The sequence below is a fragment of the Hipposideros armiger genome, unplaced genomic scaffold, assembly GCF_001890085.2.
Source record: "Hipposideros armiger isolate ML-2016 unplaced genomic scaffold, ASM189008v1 scaffold_77, whole genome shotgun sequence".
Classification (NCBI taxonomy): Eukaryota; Metazoa; Chordata; class Mammalia; order Chiroptera; family Hipposideridae; genus Hipposideros; species Hipposideros armiger.
Genome location: NW_017731427.1, coordinates 612,126 through 635,390, shown reverse-complemented (window position 1 = coordinate 635,390; position 23,265 = coordinate 612,126). Strand labels below are relative to the sequence as shown.

The following is a 23,265-nucleotide window of genomic DNA, read 5'->3' as shown; positions in this document are numbered from 1 at the left end:
TCTGTTACAAGCTTTTAGAGCTATAAATCTCCTTCTGAGCATTACCTAACCTGTATCACAAATTTTTACATACTGTTAACAATGTTATCTAATTCCTTTATGATTTCTTCTTTCACCCCTCATTTACTTGGACATATATTGTTTATTTACCAAATAGTTGGGGATTTTCCTAATGTCTCTTCTAGTTTATTTGTCATTTCATTCTGTTATGTTCAGAGTGTATTCAGTTCTACTTCAGTTCTTTCCTACAAACTGACTTATGATTCGGCCCTACATGGGGTCTCTCTGGGCCCGTGTTTTGTGTGTGCTCAGAAAATGTTTTTCATGTGTCATCACCTTATTACTAAAGACATCTAGCTTACACTTTTCATACTGTTTGTTCAAATAATTAGTCTTTGTCATGAGCCGCTCTTGCAGCACGTTGACTTCTGATGTGAATTGAGCCGGTTGTTGGGTTAGGGCCCCAGTGCTTGGTTGCATATTTGTGTCCTTTTTCTTTTCTCTAGAAAGCATCCTCAAGTAATCTCTCCAGGATGAAAACGGGAGGTAACGGTGATGAATCCTAAACGACTGGGAGGATATCTGTTGGCTGTCATGCTTGGACGGTGGCCCCACCTCTGAGCATCACTTCCGAGAATTCTGGAGGCCGGGCTAGACACCTGGAAGCACTTCCCTGAATAATCATTGGTAGTAGATGTGGCTTTGCTAAGAGAGGTATCGGAGAAAGTGCAGAGTTAAGCCATTGTATCAGAGAGGATTTGTCTCACAGCAAAGCTAACACAAGGCAGACACACAAGAGCTTGTAGCAGATGCTTGCACGGGTACAGAATTCTGGGAGAATGGGGCCCAGAGTGGGAGGGGCCCTCCCCAGGGGAGGGTGATAGAGATGTTCCACACCTTGATGGTGGCGATGACATGGGTGTATACACGTATTCAGGTGCATAAAATTGTACACTTTAAACAAGTGCGGTTTATTGCATGTATAAATTATGTCTTAAGAAAGTAGCTAAAGTTGCACTGTTATGATCTACGAGGTGTGATCAAACAATACGGTGAATGTTTTAAAAAAATGTATTACAGTAAAAGACACATTGCCATTAATCTCCCTCAAAATACCCCTCCTTTCTTCAAACACACTTATCCAGTCATTGTCACACTTTCTGAAGCAGTTTTGGAAGTCCTCTTTCGTGAGTGTCTTTATTTGTGCTGTCGTGGCTGCCTCGTTGTCCTGAATCATTTTGACTTTGGGAAGAGCCAGAGGTCGCACGGTGCCAGATCCAGTGCATAAGGTGGATGAGGACCCACCGTCATGTTTCTATTTGACAGAAACTGCCGTATACCAGAAGCGATGTGTGACACGGAGCATTGTCATGATGGAGGGTGGTTTACGGCACACTTTAAAACACACTTTCCCTCGACCGTAGCTCACACCCGACTGACTGCACCGAGCAAGTTGATACTTGTCACACACTGTTACTGAGGTTTGACGCACCACTTCCCATATTGAAGATCCTGCCTTTCTGTTGGATGGCGCTCGGCAGCAGCATGCACCGTATTTTGTGATCACAATGCTTCAGGTACGGCAGTTTCTGTCAGATAAAAACATTACGGTGTGTCATCCACCTTATTCACTGGATCTGGGACTGTGCAGTTCTGGCTCTTCCCCAAAGTCAAAATGACCATGAAAGGTAAACGTTTTGAATCAATTTAGGACATCGAGGCAGCCAAGACAGTGCAACTAAAGACACTAACGAAGGAGGACTTCCAGAACTGCTTCAGAAAGTGGCAAGAACAATGGGATAAGTGTGTTCAAAGCCATGGGGGGAGTATTCTGAGGGGGATTAATGGCGATGTGTCTTTTACTGTAATACATTTTTTAAAAAATGTAAACACTGTATTGTTTGATCACACCACGTATTTTTTTGAGTATTTTTATGATCACAGGAAGTGATATTTTTTCATATAGTATTATAAGGATTTTTTTTTCATTTTTATTAGCGACGTATAAATTTCAATATTTACAGTTACAGTGTACAATTCAAATAATGCTAATTAAAAATTTTTATTGTTTATACTCTTTGATAGGGAGTGTGATTAAGAGTTTGGATTAAATAACTGTGTGGTAAATCAAACAGTTTTAAATTTTGACATGACCATAAAAGCAAAAAGCAGTATATTCTAGAAAAAGGAACTGGAGCTGAATTCCTGATTCATCAGTCAAATTAAATTTGCAGCTTCATATAATTTGGCATATTACGTATATATTTTTTTTCATAGAAGTGAAAGCTCTAATTTCATTGTGGATACAGGCAAGGCAATTTGGTTTCTCATTTAATAGCTTACACTGCCCAGAGCTGTCACTCATTTTGCTTTTCTATCTCCAATGTAATGGATTTGGGGAATATTTGGTGTCATCCGCTGTTTGTCACTTCAGCTGATGAGCATTGTGTCCATTGTGTCACCAGGAATAAAGAACCCTGCAAACCTTAGAGCTTTTCTTAAAGAATGAGGCCACCGTCAGGAGCATCCGCTGAGGTCCTGTTGTTCCCAGGGCACCTGATGTGATCAGAGAGTCAGCGCTTCCCGAGCCTTGACTAATGGTGGCACTCGGCTCCTGTCTCAGCAGCCTCGCCCGCTCTCAGGGCTGCAGTTGCCTAGAAGGCACCCGTTTCAGGCACCGGAGATGTGCGCGCAATCCATTTCTGGCTTTTGTGATCAGGCAAATTTATTAGCAACAATGAGGTCATGGTAATTTTCAATAAATCATGACTTGCTGATTTATTTCAAAAGATCCATATAGCAGTAAACAATACCATTTACATTTAATTAGTTTTATTGAACGAAAGGCAATTTTATTTGTAATGAACCACATGTTATGATTAAGGATGTATTTTAATGACCTTTAAGTAATGCGAACAAATGTTGCCCTTGACCTAATAGCAGAGGCTTTCCTACATTATTGAAAACTTCAGAATGATTTTTAGATTATCATGAAAAGCTTCAAATGACATCCTCATTATTGTGCCATTATTCAGTCATTTGATGTCTAATACACCAGATGAAATGCATTTTCCTAAACGTTCAAGAGCGTGTACAAATGAGGACTGGTGCTGGCTTGCTCTTTATTTCCATGTCTCAAAGGTAGTCTGTTCTGTGCGTGTTTTATTTTTTGAAAATTACTGTGACAGTATAATACTTAAGTGATGACTGATTCTCAGACTTGCCCTACCCTAGGAGACATTTGGCTGCTTGTTGAACATTCTAGTCATATTTTCATAAGTCTAAAATTATGTACAGTGTTATCTCTTCTTGTGTAAACTAGCTTGACTTAATTAACATGAAAATAACTTTTTATTAGTTAACATATAGCCTAAGCTGTAATAGCAGGCCCCCTGTGGTAAGCTGGTGTGTTCACCTTTTATCTGGTGTAGCGTCTCTATTCTCTAGAAACACGAAAAGCAGTTAAATGTATTTCCCAGGCCCCCCTGAGGTATGTGATGAGCTTTTCCCAAGTGACATGAACTCTCACAGAATTTGTAAGTCCGGAACCAGGACGAGTCATGTTTCTGCCCACTGGGGGTTCTCTGCTGGCAGGTGCCTTCCTGGACTCAGGTGCAGTTGCTGTGTGGACGGAGGCCTCTGCACCCTACAGTCCCAGCTCCATTGGTGTGTCTTGAAGTCAGTAGTTGCAACAGTATTTTCCACGGAGGATCATTTTGGTACCATTCTATGAGTAATTTTTGGAGGTTCAGTCATGAGCCTCATCCCCTCCTCTCATGTTGGAAATATCTCATTTCATATGTTAAACCCCTTTCTGCTGTAAAGTCTAGAGTGGGTTCTGCCTCCTGTGTCGATATCCTCCCCCCCTCCCGCCCCCCAAATCCAGAGAGAAGTCTTTTCTCCTTCACTCAACATCCCAGAGGTGGGCGGTCGAAGGCTGAGAAGACAGTTCTGTCACCCTTGATATGTGACTCACCTGTCCCAAATGTCTGCTCCCCTCAGCCTGGCCAGCAGGAGAGGCAGGGCGTGGAGCATGCTTTTGTCCCAGACGTGGCACACATCCCTTCTCGTCACAGCTCATCAACAAAGTGCGCCCCGCGGTGAGAGGTCGCTGTAGAGGTTGCTGGGGGCTGTGTCCTTTCCCGGGAGCACGTGCCCATCCAGAGCTCGGGCGCTGTGTCTACACGGAGCTGGGCAGAGGGGTGGGGAACGCCCTCTGTCATCACACGGCTCCTCATTTGCCTTCCACTGACTGTCTTTGACCCCTTCCCCGTCTTACGGGGCGGCGTGCACCAAGACTTTGCAGCCCGTTCTCTTGAGGGTTTTCCGGCGCTCAGAACGAGATGCTCCTTTCAGAATTATTGTTATGGTCACCATTTTTATTAGAACCAGTGACTTCACACTAGTTCTTCAAGGAACTCTAAGCAACATGAATATGTGTATGTTCCTCACACACCTAGATTCAAGTAGGAAATAAATGAAATGTACGCAGCAAAATAGTAAATGTTTCTTCCAGAAATGAAGGGAGCTGTGTCACTTTTAGACTATTGCCTATTTTCCATTAAAGAGTATTTTCTTTGAATGATGACATACAAGGTGTGATCAACAAATACGGTGAATGCTGCTGCTGAGTGCCATCCAGCAGAAAAGCAGTATCTTCAATACGGGAAGCAGCGCGTCAAACCTCAGTAACAGTGTGTGACAAGTTCCATCTTGTTCGGTGCAGTCAGTCAGGTGTGAGTTACAGTTGAGAGAAGGTGTGTTTTAAAGTGTGCCATAAATCGTCCTCCATCATAATAATGCTCCGTGTCACACATCGCTTCTGGTACAGCAATTTCTGTCAAATAAAAACATGACGGTGTGTCCTCATCCACCTTATTCACCGGATCTGGCACCGTGCGAATTCTGGCTCCTCTCCAAAATCAAAATGATTCAGGACATTGAGGCAGCCACGACAGCACAACTAAAGACACTCACGAAAGAGGACTTCCACAGCTGCTTCAGAAAGTGGCAAGCACAACGGGATAAGTATGTTTGAAGTGAGGGGGAGTATTTTGAGGGGATTAATGGCAATGTATCCTTTACTTTAATAATTTTTTTTTTATTTAAACATTCACCGTATTGTTGGATCACACCTCGTACAACCCACCAGTTGGGCTCCCACCCACAGAGGAGAATCTGAGAAGGAGGGGCCTGTACACACACTGTGGGAACCCACAGCTGTCCTGCCTCCTTTTCCGAAGGGTTCACTGAACACGTGTAGAAGCAACAGGAAAGGGGAAGACCGTGTACACTGAAAAGCCGAGCCAAGGTAAATTCGGTGTTCCAGGAGCAGAAGCGCATCAGTACAAATCTCGAGTGGATATTAGGAAATCTGAGAGGATTTCACAGAACAGAAGCCATGAAAAAAGCTCAGGTGGAAAGGAAGACCTCAGAGCAGGATGTATGATTGCTGAAATAAAAACAGTTCCAAAGGACGGGAAAAAGAATTGTTGTGCATCTCTCAGAACGGAGGCCAGAGGTGGAAACATAAATTGATGGTCACCATTTCTAGCCTGGTGCTTAGTACCTGCTGCCTGTAGTCATTTTGTGTGTGTGTTTTCAATTGTATTGAAGTGAAGTTGGCAAACAGTTTTGCACATAATTAAATTGCACCCTTCCATTCACCCGGAAATCATCACCACAGACAACATAGCGAAGTGCCTGTCACTGCCACCCTGTCACCCACTGTGGTTGCTCTTCTCAGTGGCAGTGCCCTCAGACTTGCCCTCCCCGTGCCGTTCTCTCGTCAGATGATCTGGCCTTGCAGAGAAAAAGGATGATATCAAATGGGAAGTGCTTCAGCTTCCTGCCAGTCAATGACAACACCCTCCCTGTTGGTACCGAGTTCCCCCCTTTTACCTGTCATCACAACGAAGAACCTTTATTGCTCTTACCCGTGGATCGGGTCGTCCTCCCGGAGCTTTCGCCTCCCCTGCTCTGCTTTTCAGAGTGTGGAGCCGACCCCACCGCCTGCTCTGTTTCTGGGCCCTCAGGCCTTCAGCCTCCTCGAGCGTCTCACACGTTCCTTCAGTTCCTGTCTCAGTTTTGGGTTAATTGAATATGTTTGGAATTCCGTTTTACTTCATCTATTGGCTTTTTAGCTGTTCCTCTTTGCGTTTTTTACTAGTTGCTGCAGATTTCAGAATGCATTCAACTAAAAGTCTATTGTGAAAAGTTGAAATTGTATCACTTCACATAACATGTGAGAACCTTGTCATTGAGTAGATCCGTTCATCCACCTACTCTTCATGCTAAATGCATATTGTGCATTTTTCGTGTGCACATATTTTTACTTGCAGCCGTATACCTTCTATATGCATTATGTCTACATATTATAAAGAAATTAAGTGGAAAAACAGGGCTTTTGTTTTCCTTTTGATAGTTGCCATTTTTGTTCCTCTCCGTTCCTTCTTGAAGATCTGCATTTCTGTTGGGTGCCACCTCCCTTCAGCCTAAAGAACCTCTATTAGCATTTCTTGTGGTGCATGTTTGCCAGTGAGTTCTCATTGTTGCTGATCTGAAAATACCTTTGTTTCACCTGTTTTTTGTGAAGGATATTTTTGCTGAATATTGAATTCTGGATTGGCAGGGTTTTTTCCCCCATAGCACTTTAAATGTTTGTCTTACTGTTGCCTGCGTCCAGTATCTGCAATGAGAAATCGGTGTTAGTGTGACAGCTGTGCCCTGTATGTGGTGTGTCATTTTTCTCTAAGTGTTTTTGAGATGTTTCTTTATCTTTGGTTTTTTTATAGCAGTGTGACTTCAGTATTTTTCACTTTATTCATCTGTCCAGGGCTTTTCTGGGCCTCCTAAATCAACATTTATGCCTGTCAACTAACCTGACATATTTCATTCATTATTTCTTCAAGTAGGTTTTCTTCCCTGTTCTCCCTCTCTGCTTTTTCCAGGAGCCCAGTTACAATTACATATCCAGTCTCAAAATCTTTTTTCTGTGTCCTTCAAATCCATTACCTCTTGACCTGTTTTCAAGCTCACTGATTCTAGTCTGTCATCTCCCATCTGCTGTTAAGCCCAGCAGATATTGTATTTCAGATACTGTATTTTTTTCAATTCTGTAATTTCCATTTGTTTCTTTTTTCTTAAATATGTTTTCTTTTTCTATGTCATATTTTCCTATTTGTTCTTTGGGAGAATGTTTTCCTTTGAGTCTGAGATGTTATAATAACTGCTTTGAAATTCTCATCTCTTAATTCTGTGTCTGGCCATCTCGGAGTTAGTCATTATTGAATTATTTCTTAAATAAGGATCTTGAGTTCTTGTTTCTTCATATGTCTAGAAATTTGGATCGTATTTTCAAAATTATTAGTGACACATTGTGGAGACTGGATTCTGTTGGGTTCTTCTGAAACGTTGTGTTTTGTTTGGTTTTCACTGGTGTTAACTTGGCTGAAGTCAGACTCCGAAGTCCGTCTTTCCCGCAGCGGGTGCCGCTGAGGTCTGCAGTTCCTCAGCCGCTTGAAATCCGTGCTGTGCATGAGGACATTTGGGGTGAGAGTGAGCTCTCACAGCTCGGCCCCTCCCGAGGCTCTCCTTCCCGACCTCTCCATCTCCTCTCTCTCCCTCTCGCTCTCGCTCGCTCGTGCGGTGATGTCCCAGTCTCTGACCTCTTGTTCTTTGTCGGGAAGTCTATGATTTTCTAAGTTTTAGCAGTCATGCCCAAACCTTTTGCTCTGAGGCAAAAGCAACAAAACAGAAAACAAAAGCTGTAAAAATGGCACTCTGTGTTGGGGGACCCTCGAGAGCACCCCCAGTTTTGATGATTCCTAGGAGGGATCACAGGATTCAGCTGATAGCCTGCCCGTGGCCATGATTTCTCCCAGTGAAAGGTCAGAGCACAGGCAGCACTGGACACAGACAGGAGCCCCCACAGAGCCCTCCCAGGGACTGGCGCAGGCTGCCCGCGTCCCCCAGCTCAGGTGGGAACACAGTGTGAAGTGCTGCTCAGGGGGGACGCCCAGCAGAGGCTGCAGCGGGTTTTCCCTGGGGGCAGGTGTTTGGCGTAAACCAGGTTGTTTGAATAAACAGTTGAGGCGCAGTGAGCCTTTCTTACCAGGGAATGGTGGGACCCTCCTGAAATCCCCATATCCCCAGACCCCAGCCCGGGGCCAGCCTTCTTGCAAGCGGGCGTTCTCAGGCCTCGTGTGTTCACTTCTGCTCACAGGCCACTCCTGGGCCGAGGCATCTTTATAGCAGCAGTAGGAGCAGAACTATTGTTGCTCGGCCTCCCCGGCTGAGCGAGACCAGCCTGCACTGTTGGTGTCGGGATGCCCCTTAGGGCCCCGGCTGGAGCCAGGGAAAATAGCTCCCAGTCACCATCAGGTCCATCTGAGAAAACCCAGCTGTCCCCGTTGCATTTCAAGCTGTAATCGTGGGCAGGAGCTCGCACGGGCAGCCCGGAGTTTCCTCAGCGGGGGCTGTAGGGGGGTGGGCATGTGTACAAATGGGGAGGCAGAGACCACGGAGCCCCGTCCGTCTGTCCATCTGTCTGTCCATCTGCCCGCCCAGGGTTGGGCTTGTTTCCTCTGTTGTCACAGTGTCGTCACGAGCAATCCCAGCTCCCTGTCCTTTCAGTCACCTCTCCTCCATTTATCTTGGGAGTGGCCCCAAGCAGCCCTTGCCCTCTCAGGGACGGCAGCCCTGAGTACCACACCGCCTTTTTGAGGCCTGCGTGCGGCCGCAGGTGAGGGACGCGGGCCCAGGCTCAGCTGGTTGCGAGTGCCAACCACAAGGTGACAGCTGTGACGTACCCCTGAGACAGATGGGGCTGTGGAGGGGCCACCGTCCTTGTAATGGCCTCCCAGTTGCAGCTTTGGTGGCAGAGGGGGGGGGGTTTCGCAGGTTGGGGCTGATAGCGGCTCACCAGGGCACAAGCCCTTGATGGCAGGCAGCTCAGGTGACCCCGATGGCCCAGCTAGCATGCAGCTTTCATAGTTGATCCCTCTGAGGGGTCCGAATACAGCACCTGCCTCAGGTCCGAGGTGTCTCTGCAAGGCTGTCCCTGCACTCAGCTTGGCACGGCTCCTGGCAGATCGTGTCGGGTCCAGCACAGGGTCCAGGCCGTGCCCTGAGAGCCCTGCCTCAGGCGTGGCACCAGCCCCACGCCAAGCCGGAGAGCAGTGTGGATGGGAGCAGTCGTCATGTGCAGCTCTGGGGCTCCTGGGAGGACGGCGCGGGTCTCCTACCCCATTCAGAGGCGGGAGCCTGCGGGCTGCAGGCTGGTCTGTTGCCGGGCAGCCTTCAGCCCGCTGTGCGGTGGGCTTGCCTGAACTGCTGGTCTTCTGGGTGCTTAGTCTTCTCTCCTCGTTAATTCTGTTAGTCATCACCAGATTGTTCCGTGAGACCTGCATTCAGGTCTCAGACCTCCCTTAAATTTAGAAGCCTCTTTCTGACTGCAACAAGCATCTCGCGTGATTTTGGCACCTGTTGGTACCTGTGCTGGTGAGGTGGAGAGGGGGCCCGGTCCTCCTCGGGGGCAGCCGGGAAAGCAGACAGGAGAGGACAACGGCCACGAGGGTGCCACTGCCCCCACCCTGTGCGCGTGGCGCTGCGCGTGGGGCACAGAGTCTGTAACCCTTCGTATGTGGATGCTAAGTCATTATCTCATTCGAATATCAGCCCTTTGGTACAAGACAGATTTGTTTAATTTCTGTATTGTATCCCTAAGAACCAGTTAGGGATATTTTTTTAAAACAACTAAAATATCAATATTTAAAAGACTTTGAAAACGTTAGCCTAAGAAGCTCAAGTGTAAACAATCGCCATTTGTGGACATAATTCACCCAGTATTATTTGGGTCCAAGTGAGTCAGCTTGGCCCCTTTCCGTCCACTTTCTCATTTGCTGTCTGGTTACCCAAACCTGCAGTCACATTCCAGAACTCGGACAAGCTTCATCCCTGCACCCGGTGGGGTTTTGTCCACAATGTCAGATGTCAGCCGGTCACTGTGGATGCAAAGTCACTCTTTCCTGGGCTGTCTGGTGGGCGGCCCAGTGAAAACCCCATGTGGGATACGCTTTTGTCAGAGTCCAGGCAAGCAGGGACTTTCCAGTATGTACGTCCTCTGTGACCTCCTGATAAAAATGATCATGCACCACTAAAAAATGAAAGTTTATTATCAATACGTTGTTTGTTTAATGTAACTTCTATTATTTTAATAAAACTAACCTTTCTGGACCAGGGAGCAACTTTTATGATGATCTGAAAATTAGGTGCTTGAGGGTTCATCTGTGGAGACTTGCTGTTTAAACGTCACACATGGCCAGTGAGTGGGGCCACCCAAAGGGTGTGTCTTGTCTGCCTCAGAACTGCCCCTGGGAAGGTAGCGCCTGATGTGGGTAGTGACAGCCTTGTAAGTGCAGGTCACGGGGTGCACGGGTGACAGGCATTGTCTGTCTGCATGGCTTCAGGGGAGGCGACATCTAGAGTGAGCACAGTAGCTCCTGGAACAAAAACGTATGCAGAGCGAGGCATTTACCAGGTCGCGATGTAAGACTTCCACCCCACTGGCACTGAATTCTCTGCTACTCATCCAACTCTGATACTCACACGCAGCTCCACCTTTAAAACTGGAGTGGGGCCGCTTGCGCCGTGGGTAGTTATCAGTGTCTCCCAGGTGCTCGCGACACACACCTGTCATTAGGTAGCAGTGGTCTGAGGAATCGAGGAATCGCCACATCTCTGCTGAGCTGAAAATGATTTCTTTTAGTTCCGTCCTAATTCATAATGTCGGCACCCAAAGTATAGAAAATCAACTTCTTTTGGTAAATAATACATAAAAATGTTAATTGGTAACTGAGGAATTTTCGAGAACTGTTGTTTAATTGGAAGTAATTAATTTAGATGCTCTGTGTTCCAGGACCTCTTTTCGATCAGCGCTTATGTTCACGCTCAGAAGCCACAGCTGGACATCCACAGCTTTGAGGGCACGTTTACCAGGGTGAGTCCCGTCTTCTGTTAAATACAAGCGTGTTCATCGTGTATGTAAGTTAAAAACAGACCTTCCTTTTGAAAGAGGAATTAAATCAAGAATAAGTTGAAATAGAAATTTTGAACTAAAAAGGGAAAACCTAGAAAATGTTTCCAGTTCTTACATTTTCCTGGATCAGATATCTCCTTGGACACATTCAGTACGTCTTTTTCTGTTTTCTAGCATATTTACTCTTGAGAAGATCCTCGTCCTTTAGAATATTATGAGGCATTAAAATGAAGTGATTTAGCTATTTCAGGTTTGACTTTGGATATCTGTGATATCACATCATTTCTTGATTTTTAGTAATTGGTTAGATGGACGCATATGTGGGTGTCCATTTCCTTATATGCATGTGTGTATTTTATTCTGCACTCTTCTTTATTATGGTGTTTGGAACAGCTTGACGTCCCCTCTCCCACTGACTAGTTAATGGGACCTGGAGGACCAAGTAACGTCTGATTTTAACAGCTTATGCTGGCATTGTAAATGCTTTATGATGCTGAAGGGGTTTTAGTGTGTGACTGTAGTTTACTTTTAATGGCCACAGCTATTTTTTATAAGATTTCTGTTTGTTCCAGCCTTGGTCACACACACGGACTGGCGAGCAGTTGCCATCATTTCAGAAAGCATTCGCTGAGGTGGTGTCACGTGCCAGATACTGTGCCATCTGGGGGCGCAGAAACAAGGGCCCAGCAGCAACACGCCAGGTGTTCACGGAAACAGCAGGACCGGGTCCTGGCAATAGATGCTCTGTACCAAGTTCTGGAATGGCTAGGATCGATCGCTTTGCATTTTTGCAAAGATGTTTATGAAAAAAAAAGCATGTTCATATTAAAGAATTTAGCGTATGAGAGAAAAAGTCTTACCAAAAGGCACCCTGAGTGCAGTGAATTCCGAGTCACCGCCTTAACCACTGCTACTGTTTTGGAACATTATCTGCTTTCTTCCTATCTCACAGACTTCTGTTGCTTACCCCATGCTGACAGTTGGACATGTTTGCTGGACAACGTGTGGACGCTCATCAGTGTCAGAGTGAGAGCGAGTGAGGTGGCTGAGGAGCCCAAGGCCGCAAGGCGCAGGCCCCTGCGCATGTGCGACTGCGTCATCCCGGAGTGTGTGTGACTGTGTGCGGCCGAGCATGTGACTGATTCCACCCCTGAGCGTGGGACTGAGTGTGTGCGACTCGGGGGGACTGAGTCCGTGCCACTGAGCGTGCAGATGTCGGGGAAGGGATGGCTGACCTGATGATCTTGTCAAGGGAAGGAAACAGCCACTTACGGACTGTGAGCTTAGAAGAGAGATAATAGTACTGGTGTTTGTAAAAGATTTCTTTGCCTTCCCTGGTTCCCCTAGCATAAGGGCAGTCCCCTGAGTTTGTTCATGTCCCCAGTCTCCCCAGTCCCCCTACAGGCCAACTGTGAGAGTGATGGGACCACCTGTAGCCCATGCATGCAGCTGCCACATGAGGAAGAAAATGCTGCAAATGCCCGTTTTCCCTGAGGGGGGGGGGTCAGCTCCAGTGCAGAGGACAGGGGCGACCTGGGATCCTGGCTTCAGGGGCATTTTCGTTAATTTAAGAGACATTGCGTTTGTATGAATTGTGGCAGGTCATGTAATTCCAAATAGCGGCCTTTCATTGCCTTCGTTTTGTGTTTCTAACAAGGTCCTGTTTCACTCCTTTTAAATAGATCAGCCTTGAGTCCTGAATTATGTAGATGGTCAATCTTTATTTTTGTGTGCATTTTTCAAAAAGGAAGGAAGGAAGAAAGAAAGAAACATGCTAAGTAACTATTGGGTTGTTGGAAAAGTCATGACGTAATTTTTCTGTTTTTCTTTGCAAAAATACATCATGACTTTTCCGACAACCCGATAGTTTTGTAACTAGAAAATGGAATTCAGTTTAATTACCAAAATATCAACTGAACTTTCTAGAAGTGATGTCCGCTTCTGTTTTGTTTTGTTTTTTTACAGTGTACAGTGTGCAGAGGAGAAAGCACGTTTATTGTGTGTTGGTCTAGATGAGTAGCTGAGAATCAGAACAGTAATTCGGTAGCTGTACCTGTATTTTGTTGTCCTTGCAGAGTCTGACATACATATGCTCATTGTGGGTAATGTCTGCTTCACTTAACACCTTAAAACAGTGTCAGCGCAACATAATGTGCTGACCCTGTGACCTTTTGTGTTACATAAACGACTCGTGGTTATTGACGTTGCTCATTTCGCTTATTGTTCAAGGCATAGCTATTCTCTCTGAAGTTGGAGTTTAAAACTGGAGCTGGAGCCGGTTTTGAAATATTAGCAGTACTCATAGTCCTTTAACAAGATATTCACATTTCATCTTTTTTATAATTCATTTTCTGCTGTAATTTGTTTTGCAAACCATAGCACACTTATCACTGTTATGTCTTTTCCAGTCAAAATGCTCTCCTTTTCTAAAGCAATTCTCTATTGTTTGTTAAATAGGGTACACTATTGAGAGACAGCTTGAAATTGTAACATTTTGCATCTTCCCCAAAGCATATTTTATCTTTTCAAACTATATAACATTAAGGAGAAGGAAACCCAAAGAGAAAATAATTTAGAGATGATTTATTTCCCATCTTCCCATTCTTTATTCTGTACTATTGGGTCTTCGGAAAAGTCATGACGTATTTTGTCTGTTTTTCAAAGATCATTTATTTATATAAAGAACAAAGATCAATTAATGATATATTGCCCGTTTTGTTCGATAACCTTTCAGTGAGCTTCATAATTCCTCGTTCATAGAAGAACCTGTCTTTATTTGTGAAAAACTGAACAAGGTACTGATTTACAGCCTCATCTGAATTGAGCATTATACCATATGCAAGGAGTTTTGAAGAGAGCGAGACAAGTGGAAGTCTGATGGCGCAAGGTCAGGCGAGTATGGTGGGTGTGGCAACACGTCCCATCCAAGCTCCAATAATTTTTGAGGGTTAATTAAACTTGTGTGTGGTCTCACATTGTCGCGATGGAACACAACTCCTTTACAGTTAACAAGCTCTGGACGTTTCTCAATGATGGATTCATTCAAACTGCCCAATTGCTGACAGTACACATTCGAATTACACATTGGAATTGATTGGTTACTTGGTAGGAGCTCGAAAAATACGACACCTTTAAAATCCCACCACACTGAGAGCATAACCTTCCTCTGATGAGTGTCTGTTTTTGATGTCGTTTGAGGCAAATCATCACATCGGGATCAAGACCGTATGAACACCACATTGTTGTAAATAATCCACTTCTCATCACCAGTTATGAGTCGCTTCAAAAAAGGATCATTTTCCTCACGTTTAATGAGCATATTGCAGATGTTTATACGCGCCGTCAAATGAACTTCTTTGAGTGCATGCGGAACCCAAATATCGAGCTTGCTTACATATCCCAGCTTCTTCAGGTGGTCGTGAATGCTTGAGTGGTGGATGTTCAGTGTTTCTGCAATATCTCGTGTCGTGTAACTTGGGTTTGACTCAATCAGTGCCTTTATTTTGTCGTCATCAACCTCGGTGGGCCTCCCTGACCGAGGAGCGTCGTTGAGATCAAAATCACCAGCACGGAATTTCGTGAACCATCATTGGCACTGACGTTCTTGTAGGGCATTGTCACCGTAAACTTGATGCAACTTTTCACAAGCTTGACACGCATTCTTCCCTTTATGGATGTAAAACAATAAAATATGGCAAAAACGCACAGTTTGGTCTTCCATCTTCAACTTGTTGTAAAATCTCCAAAACTCAACCAAATTGCTCAATTTTTTTTTTAGAATGAAGCTAGAACTGTCAGAGCTGTCAAATGACATAACAATAACATAAATGCGAATGACTCTAGTACTTCCAAAAATGAACAAGTGCCATCTGTTGCAAACATGCATCATGACTTTTCTGAAGACCCAGCATATGAGATTATTAAAGAACATTTGTAATGATTTTCTCCATATAAGAAAAATGTTTAATGTTGAAAGTCTGGCATTGTTATTACAGAACTGAAAAGCGCTGCATCGTGTGTGTTTCTCAGCACACACCTGCGTTAGAAATAGACAGAAGCATTCACATTATTAAGTAGCTGTAGAAGAGTTGTGGGCGAACCAACTTAAATTTCTAAAACTAAATAATATAGAACAGCGGTTCTCAACCTGTGGGTCGTGACCCCTTTGGGGGTGTCAAACAACCCTTTCACAGGAGTCGCCTAAGACCATTGGAAAACATATATTTTCGATGGTCTTAGGAACCGAGACACCGCTCCTCTATCCGTCTCCATGCTTCAAAACAAAATTTCATTTATTTGTAATTAGAAATAAATATTTCACAATATATAATTGAATATTGTTTTTGTGATTAATCACTATGCTTTAATTATGTTCAATTTGTAACAATGAAAATACATCCTGCATATCAGATACTTACATTACGATTCATAACAGTAGCAAAATTACAGTTATAGAGTAGCAACGAAAATAATTTTATGGTTGAGGGTCACCACAACATGAGGAACTGTATTAAGGGGTCGAAGCATTAGGAAGGTTGAGACCCACTGGTATAGAGCCTTTTATTTGCAGTTCAGAAAGCCTTATAAAATTTTAATAATTTTTAATGCCCTTATTTCTCTTGGAGTTTGACACAATGTGAAAATACTAAGAGATATGCCTGTGTTAATAATTTTTAAATTTCCATATTAAGGAAACCATAGGAGCATTTTAAATTAATAAAATGGTACTCATTTGTGCTTCTGTGGTCAGTTGATGATGGGCGGCTGCAGGCGGGGGGGCTGAAAGGAGTGTGGCAGGATGGCGTGGCTGAGAGGGATGGCCGGCTGCCGACGTCTGTTGAGTGCAGTGGGAAGGGCCCCTGGAAATGAGAGACGGTCCCACGTCTGAGCCTTCACTTACTGGACACCCTGTGCCTGCGCAGGGCTAGGTGCTCTGAAGGTCAGGTCAGCACCAGTTACATAGCTCGCCATCTGGGGGGATAAAAAAAATGTGGGAATTTAGATGCTACAGTGGAAATAATTCAGAATCCACATTAGAGCATAATTTTATTTGTTTCATACCTTGAATGATAAATATGTGACTCCGCAATTGGCAGGATTTACTCCAATGAGACACTCAGTTTGCCTGGCTGTGGCTAAAACTCCTAGATGAACGTGCATGGGGACCCCATTTGGAGATCGGGGTGAGGACATATAGACTGGTGTGTCTCCATCAGTGTTTATTAGAGTTCCATGCTATGACCTTCTCTGAATGCATCAGAAACTGGCCATTGCAGTTCAGACATAGTTCCTGCTCCATTCTGTAAAACCATCAAAGTCGAAAGGAAAATTCTATTCTGGATGATTTCGTTCCGAGTTAGGCAATTTTTATCTCTGTACCTTGCACAGCAACTTTGGTTATTAACAAAGGGGACAAAAGGCATTCCCCACTGGGCGTTTTCTGTGGAAGAGCCCAGACCAGGAGCAGGTCCACACAAGGCAGACGGCGCGACAGTTCTCCTGTATTGTCAGGACCGCAGAGAGGGCACGTTGGCCACTGTGGGTGAGCTTGGTTCATCCAGACACATGTACAAATCTGTAATGCCACCTCTGGTGTGGGAATGAAATGTCCGGAGGTGCTGGCCTGATGGCCTTTCTGTCTCAGCACAGGTACCATGCTGTTCTCCTGACCCTCCCCTGCAGGCTCTTTCCACAGATGTGCGTATTTATATTGGGATAGTGTAAGAAACTACCAAACATAGCAAAGTGCATACGGTGTTTTACCTGACAAACTGTAATTGAAAGAAGTGACCCTTCGGGGACTTCACGGTGAAAATGGGAGTGAGTGTGGACAGGAGCAGAAGCGGGCATGCCCTGGAATCGGCATGTATCGTAGACAGACCCCTGTCTTCATGCCATCTTGCGGCTCCTGCGTCTTCAGAGCCAGTGCACATACCATCAGTGAGAAGATTTCTTTGCAGCCCCTTTTCTCAGGTGCCACTGCACTTCTGCCACCTTTCTGTCTGCCCTGTGCCCCATTTTGTCAGTTCGTTGTGTCCTGTTTAGCTCCTGGACTAAACTGGGAACTACTTAGGTACAGGCTATGTCTTAACTCTTCCAACGGCTCTTGTTTCCAACACTAGGTATGTATTTAGATACCAAACCCATGTTTGAATGAACTGAATGAACTCTCCGATTTGCAGGTACATTAACTCTCCTCTGTGTGCTTAACATGAGTTGTTTCTTCAGAAACAGCATCCACCTGTGTTTTAAACACCTAACAGCACCACGGTCATCATACTGACAAGGCTGAGAGCTGAGGGAATGTCTCCTTTGGGTGGTGGCCTTATTTTCAGGGCAATACTGAGGAGCCTGAGGGAAGTCCCTTGGGGTCCTGAGAGTCAAATGCTGAGCGTGGTGCTTGAAGGCAGGGAGCCCAATGACCGCTGGTCTTGCTCTCGGTGCACACAAGGCAGCTGTGAGCCCAACCTCTTCCTCTAAGTAAATTTAATGCACAGCTGCACTTTATAAGTATGCACAATACTAGGGAAATACTTTGGAAACTGTTAGGATTGGTTTAGATTTTGTGACTTCCAAATAAATCAGACAATCGAATATCGAGCAGGTGTCTTCCAAGTAGCTAGTAAAGGGGCCAGAATTCACATCATTTGAAAAGGGTTTGGGAACATGTCGAAAGGAAACACCAGGGCACAAACGGCGATTTCTTACCTGCATTTTTGAAACTGTGTTTTCAGTTCATCCCTCCTTTGCAAATTACTTTGGTTTCTTTGTTATCTTAAAATATATCCTGATAACAGATGATCAATTTTTAATAAAATAAAATTCTACATGGAGGTGACATGATTTTAAGGACTCACACCAGTCAGGGCAGTGTATGGCTTGTCACCCCACAGAGACTTAGAGACAATTTGCTACCATACTTGATGTCTTTCGTATATTTCTTCTAGATGCAGGACTGTTGGCTTTTGTAATCTTCTTATTCTAGAAAGGTTTTCATAGCCAGAATTGCAAGGAATACTTTATAGATTGTGACTTCAGATTTAGACAAAAAGTGCTCAGATCTTAAAAAGTTATTTCTGTCTCTGAACATAAACATTAAAAATGTAGAGATAAAACTACACTGTACATTATTTCTGTTGTCATTGATGCATGGCCATGTTTGATATCTGTACGCATAATTAGCAACACACAACTTATGTTTGAATTTTTGTTTAATGAAAAGTATCCATTGTAATAATATATATATTTAGTAGTTATCTGGTTGTCTTCGTTTTTTTTAAGTCATTAACTTTTTTATTTATTTTTTTAATTAAATTTATTGGGGTGACATTGCTTAGTAAAATTACATGGGTTTCAAGTGTACGATTCTGTAATGCATCATCTGTATATCCCATTGTGTTCTCACCACCCAGTCAGTTCTCCTTCCATCACCATATATTTGACGCCCCCCTGCTCTCCTTACTAAAATGGTTACTAAACTGTTGTCTGTGTCTGTGAGTTTTTGTTTCTTGTTTGTTTTGTTCCATTGTTGCTTTCAGTTTTATATTCCACATGAGTGAAGTCATATAGTTCTCGACTTTTTTCTGTCTGACTTATTTCGCTTAACCTAATGATGTTAAGATCTGTCCATGTTGTGGAGTAGAGTGCGGGAACGGATTCAATGGAATTGTAATAGATAAGCATGATATCGGGGGTGGGAGGGCAGTGGATGGGGGGAGGGGGGTTGTTACTTTGTGAGGGTGAAAAGGGTAACTATTGCATTGTTCTGTACACCTGAAACTAACAATAAAAAAAAAAAAAGATCTGTCCATGTTGTAGCAAATGGCACTGTTTCATCTTTTTTATGGCAGAGTAGTATTCCATTGTGTATATGTACCACATCTTCTTTAATCATCTATCGAAGGACACTTTGGTTGTTTCCATAGAGCAACTTAAGAGATATGTCACCTTTATAGATATAGATATAAATAGATGCATATTAGTTTTTAAATAATATTCACAGAAGCATTTTTTTTTCTTATGAGTATCATACATTTGAAAAGCATTACCCTTGTCCTTAACAAAAGGCTGTAGGACACCCTGCCACACCCACTAAATAAGTGTTGACAGGTTGATTTGTAACACATCTGTGCTGATACTTGACACTTTTCCAGGAGTGCAGTGCAGTTGTTAATGCACATATTGGAAGATATAATTTTAGTTTGTTGAACCAAAGTTACAGTAATACCAGCTTTTTGCATAATAATTTTTGCCTTTTTCCTTAAATGAATTAGTTTCTTAAATTATGTAGATGACGAAGTGCAGCTCCAAACCACCGTCACCATCTACCAGCTTTGGTGATTGCCCAGGAATTGACCTTTACTGAGATCTTTATTCCTCCAGTCAGCTTCACGTTCCTGCCTAAGTCCTCTCATGTCACCGGCAGGACTCCCTGGAGTGTCCCTCGCAGGGCGGGCAGGTCCAGTGGTACAGACTCCTCAGCTTTTGTCTACCTGGGAATGTCTGACTCCTCACCTACTTTTGAGGGACAGTTTTGCTGGATGTGGGATTTGTGGCTGTCAGCTCTGTTTCTTTTCGCACCATGACCATATCAGCCCACTGGCCTCTGGCCTCCTACGTGTCTGATGAGAAATGGGCAGAGTCTTACCAAGGGTCCCTTGTATGTGACGAATTGCTTCTGTCTCGCTGCTTTCAAGATTCTCCCTTTGTCTTTGTCGTTTGAAAATTTGGTTATAATGTGTCTCGGTGTGGGTCTCTCTAAGTTCATCGCACTGGGAATTTGTTGAGCTTCTTGCATGTTTATATTCATGCCTTTCATCAACTCTGGGAAATTTTAGCTATTCTCTTTTTTTCAAGGTTTTATTGGGGAATTGGGGGAGAAGAACGGCGTTGGGGAATCGGGGAAGGGGAACAGACAAGTTGCTGTCCTTTTGTTCTTCAGTCTAGTTGTGGAGGATGTTGCTTCACTGGCCCATGTTGGTATTATCATTGCTCTCTTCCCGGGTGAGGCATTTGCTCGCTAGCCATTGGACGGCTGCTCACGGCAGCTCACAGCAGCTCATGCCAGCTGCCAGCGACTCACGCTGGCTGCCAGCCACACACGGCAGCTCATGGCAGCCCACTGCAGCAGGTGCTGCAGCCTACGCCATCACCAGTAGTAACTCACAGCAGCCCAGCTCCAGGTAGAGCTGTTCACCATCTTAGCTGTAGAGGGCGCAGAGTCGCTGGCCCACATGTAGGATCCAAACTGGGGTCCTGCTGCTCAGAGCTGGCGCTCCTAAGTCAACTCTTAACCAACACGCTCCTCTCGGCCAGACCAGCTGTTATTTCTTTAAATATTCTCTCTGCCCTTGTTCTCTGTCTTCTCCTTCTGGGACTCCCACAATGAGTATAATGACCCAGTTTGTGCTGCCCCACAGATCCCTCAGGCCCTTTCAATTTCCTCCAGCCTTTTCCTTTTTCTGTTTCTCATGCTACATAATTATCCTATTTTCAAAATCACTGACTCTTTCTTCTGGCTACTCAAATCTGCCTTGAATCTCTGTGGTGAATTATTATTATTATTTTTTTTTTCAGTTTGTACTTTCAGCTCTTGAATTTCTTTTGGTTTCTGTTTAAATTTTCTATCTCTTTATTCATATTTTCATTTTCTTCATATGTCATTTTCTTGACTTTCTACACATCTTTATTTCTTTGAACATCTTTAATATTTTTCTTTTAAAGTCTTTGTCTAGTATATCTGCCATCAGATCTTTTTCATGGTTAGTTTGTTGATTTATGTTTTCCTTTTAAATAATCATACTCTCCTGTTTCATTTTATGCCTTGTCGTTTTTTTGTTGAGCACTGGACATTTGAGTACCATAATGTGGTAGCTCTAAAAGTCAAATTCTTCCCCTTCCTCGGGGTTTGCTGGATTTTTTTTTGTCATTGTTATTATTCAGTGGTTTTGTTTGTTTGTTTGTTTGTTTTCTTTTTGTAGGCTTTCTCTGTGCCACGAATCAGCCTGAGATGTAAACTTAATGTCTTCTTATGTCTTCTCTGAACCTTTCCTTAGTCAAGTGCAGTCACTTTCTATTTTCCCCATATATGAACTTGTTTTCTAATGTCCCAGTCTTTAATGGCTGGCTCCCAAAAGGAGAAAAAGAGAAAAATGAACGGGGTAGAAGCACTGGCTCTTGGACACACTTGAGCCAGAAGGGGAGGGGCTTGCGACAGAGCGGGGAGATCTACCAATGAGGGCTGCCCATCTCTTTGTCGGCATCTCTGTGACCAGAAGCAGCAGTCAGTGATCAAAGTACAGATTCTCCAACATTTGGAGGACGGGGTCCCTCCTTTTGCCCACCTGTCTCCCACACGCTGTGTGCTCCCTGCTTTAGGAATACGTGCGCAGCTGCCTGCCCTGTGGTGGGGGTGGGGAAGGGTGGCTGCGCCTTGCTAAGTCCTGAAATTGACCACAAATAACCAGAATTTACCAGCCAATCCTTCCGCTGGAAGCATCTAGCCTTCAACAGACTCCAGAGTTCTAAACTAGTTACCGTACGTCCAACAGATGCCGCATGCAGGTGTGCTGTGGGGAGAGCGTCCTGGCGCTTCCTGCTGACCTGTCTTCCCAGGACCCCCTGTCTGATTCCCGTGTCTCCCACGCTGTTTTTCAGTGCCCTTCCCTGCTGGTCACCTGGGTCACACTGTGGATATCTGACGTCTGAGTGATAAACTGGTAACTTACCGTTGTTTTCCTTTTCTGTCTCTGAACAGGAAGACAGTGATCCACCCATTCATGAAAGTCTCAGCATAGAAAACACATTGTGGGCAAGCACCATTGTTGCATCAGGTAAGAAATTAGTTCTGTTTTCAGATTGCGTTTCTCTCTCTCATGTAGGCGATGCTTTGTGTGTTTGAGTGACTCCAGACAAGTGTTTCTCAGAACCTCTGCATTATGTGGGGATCTTATTAAACGTCCAGTCCCGTTTAGTGGGTGTGGCCAGGCCTGCACGTCTGATCGGGGCCAATCCCAGGGCGAGGCCTGTGCCGCGCTTCCCACGCTGTGCGGAGTCAGAGGCCCGCGTGGCGCAGTGCAGGGCACGCGGCTGGTCTCGACCTGCTTCGCCGCACTCCTGCCGGTGTGCCTCCCTGAGAGGCAGCACAGCAGAGCTGGGGAAGCGCGTGGTAACGTTAGAGGGCCCTTGTCTCTCCCGGTTCGTGTAACAGGACCCATAGGAGGCCGTGTGGCGGGTTGTCTGTGGGAGAGACAGTGTTAGGTGAGGCAGGGCCTCAAGGGCCAGGCGCAAAGTCCTGAGTTTTCTTTTGAGTGAGAGTGGAGGGTGTCGGAGTGTTTCTAGTGTCTGAACAGGAAGGCCACTCAAATTTCCATTCCTGGCAGATATTGAATTCTAAATGATTCCCACCTTTTCAGAAAGTAGTTGAACCTGCTGATGGAACCAGGAGTGGAGCTCAGCAGCAGGCAGCAGTAAGGACGCTGGTTGGGGACAGGAACACGAGAGGACATTCAAGCAGGGCTGTCTGTCTGCTCAGTGCCTGTCTGAGAATGTGTCTACTCGTCTGCTGGTGGTGTGTGGGCTCTCGGTTCCAGACCAAGCCGAGCCGAATGGAATGGTCCTTACAGAGACTGTGCCCAGGGGCCAGGGGCCAGGGACACAGACGATTTCAAGTATCCTGAGTGTCCCTGAACGGACGGAGGGCCCAAGCACAGACAAGCCGAAAACCTCCCTCGGGGCCTCTTCCTCCTCCGGGGAGACATAACCTAGATGTAAAGGACACACAGACGCGACTGGATATGCTGGATGGCAGCGGGGAGGTGTGTGTGTGTGTGCAGGGCTCTCGGCAGCTGTGTGAGGCCTGGTGCTGGGAGGGACACGGCAGGCCCCAGACCCAAGGTGGCCGGCGGCCACTGTGCCTGGCGCCTGGAGAAGGGAGGCCTGTGTGCGTGTGCTCCTTGGGGCCCATGTGGACACGAAGGTGTCAAACAGGCTACCAGGGGCTGCACACATTTATCTTTCAGGGGCAGAGAATGAAAGGAGGTGTGATGTGGTCCTGATGTTTGTAACTTTAAAGAGAGCTTGATAGCAAATATGACTATTTTAATAGGGGAAACTCTGGGAGGTGTTTGATGTCTTTATACTGATGAATTTTTATGACTTAGAGGAAATAAGGATAGCCCGCCACGGAGAGACCTCGGGGCCAGGTCCCGGGCCGCGGAGCCCTCAGG

General features: G+C 45.0%; 1 protein-coding gene across 4 annotated transcripts in view; it reads left to right on the top strand.

The window, feature by feature from the left end:
• The window catches only part of ATP9B (ATPase phospholipid transporting 9B), a 183,904-nt gene that overhangs the window by 62,777 nt on the left and 97,862 nt on the right, over positions 1-23,265 (top strand). For all 4 annotated transcript variants that reach the window (XM_019643360.1, XM_019643362.1, XM_019643361.1 and 1 more), the window contains 2 exons: positions 10,919-10,999; positions 21,795-21,870. In XM_019643360.1, the coding sequence (XP_019498905.1) occupies positions 10,919-10,999; positions 21,795-21,870 (157 nt within the window). The remainder of the gene's footprint in view (positions 1-10,918; positions 11,000-21,794; positions 21,871-23,265) is intronic.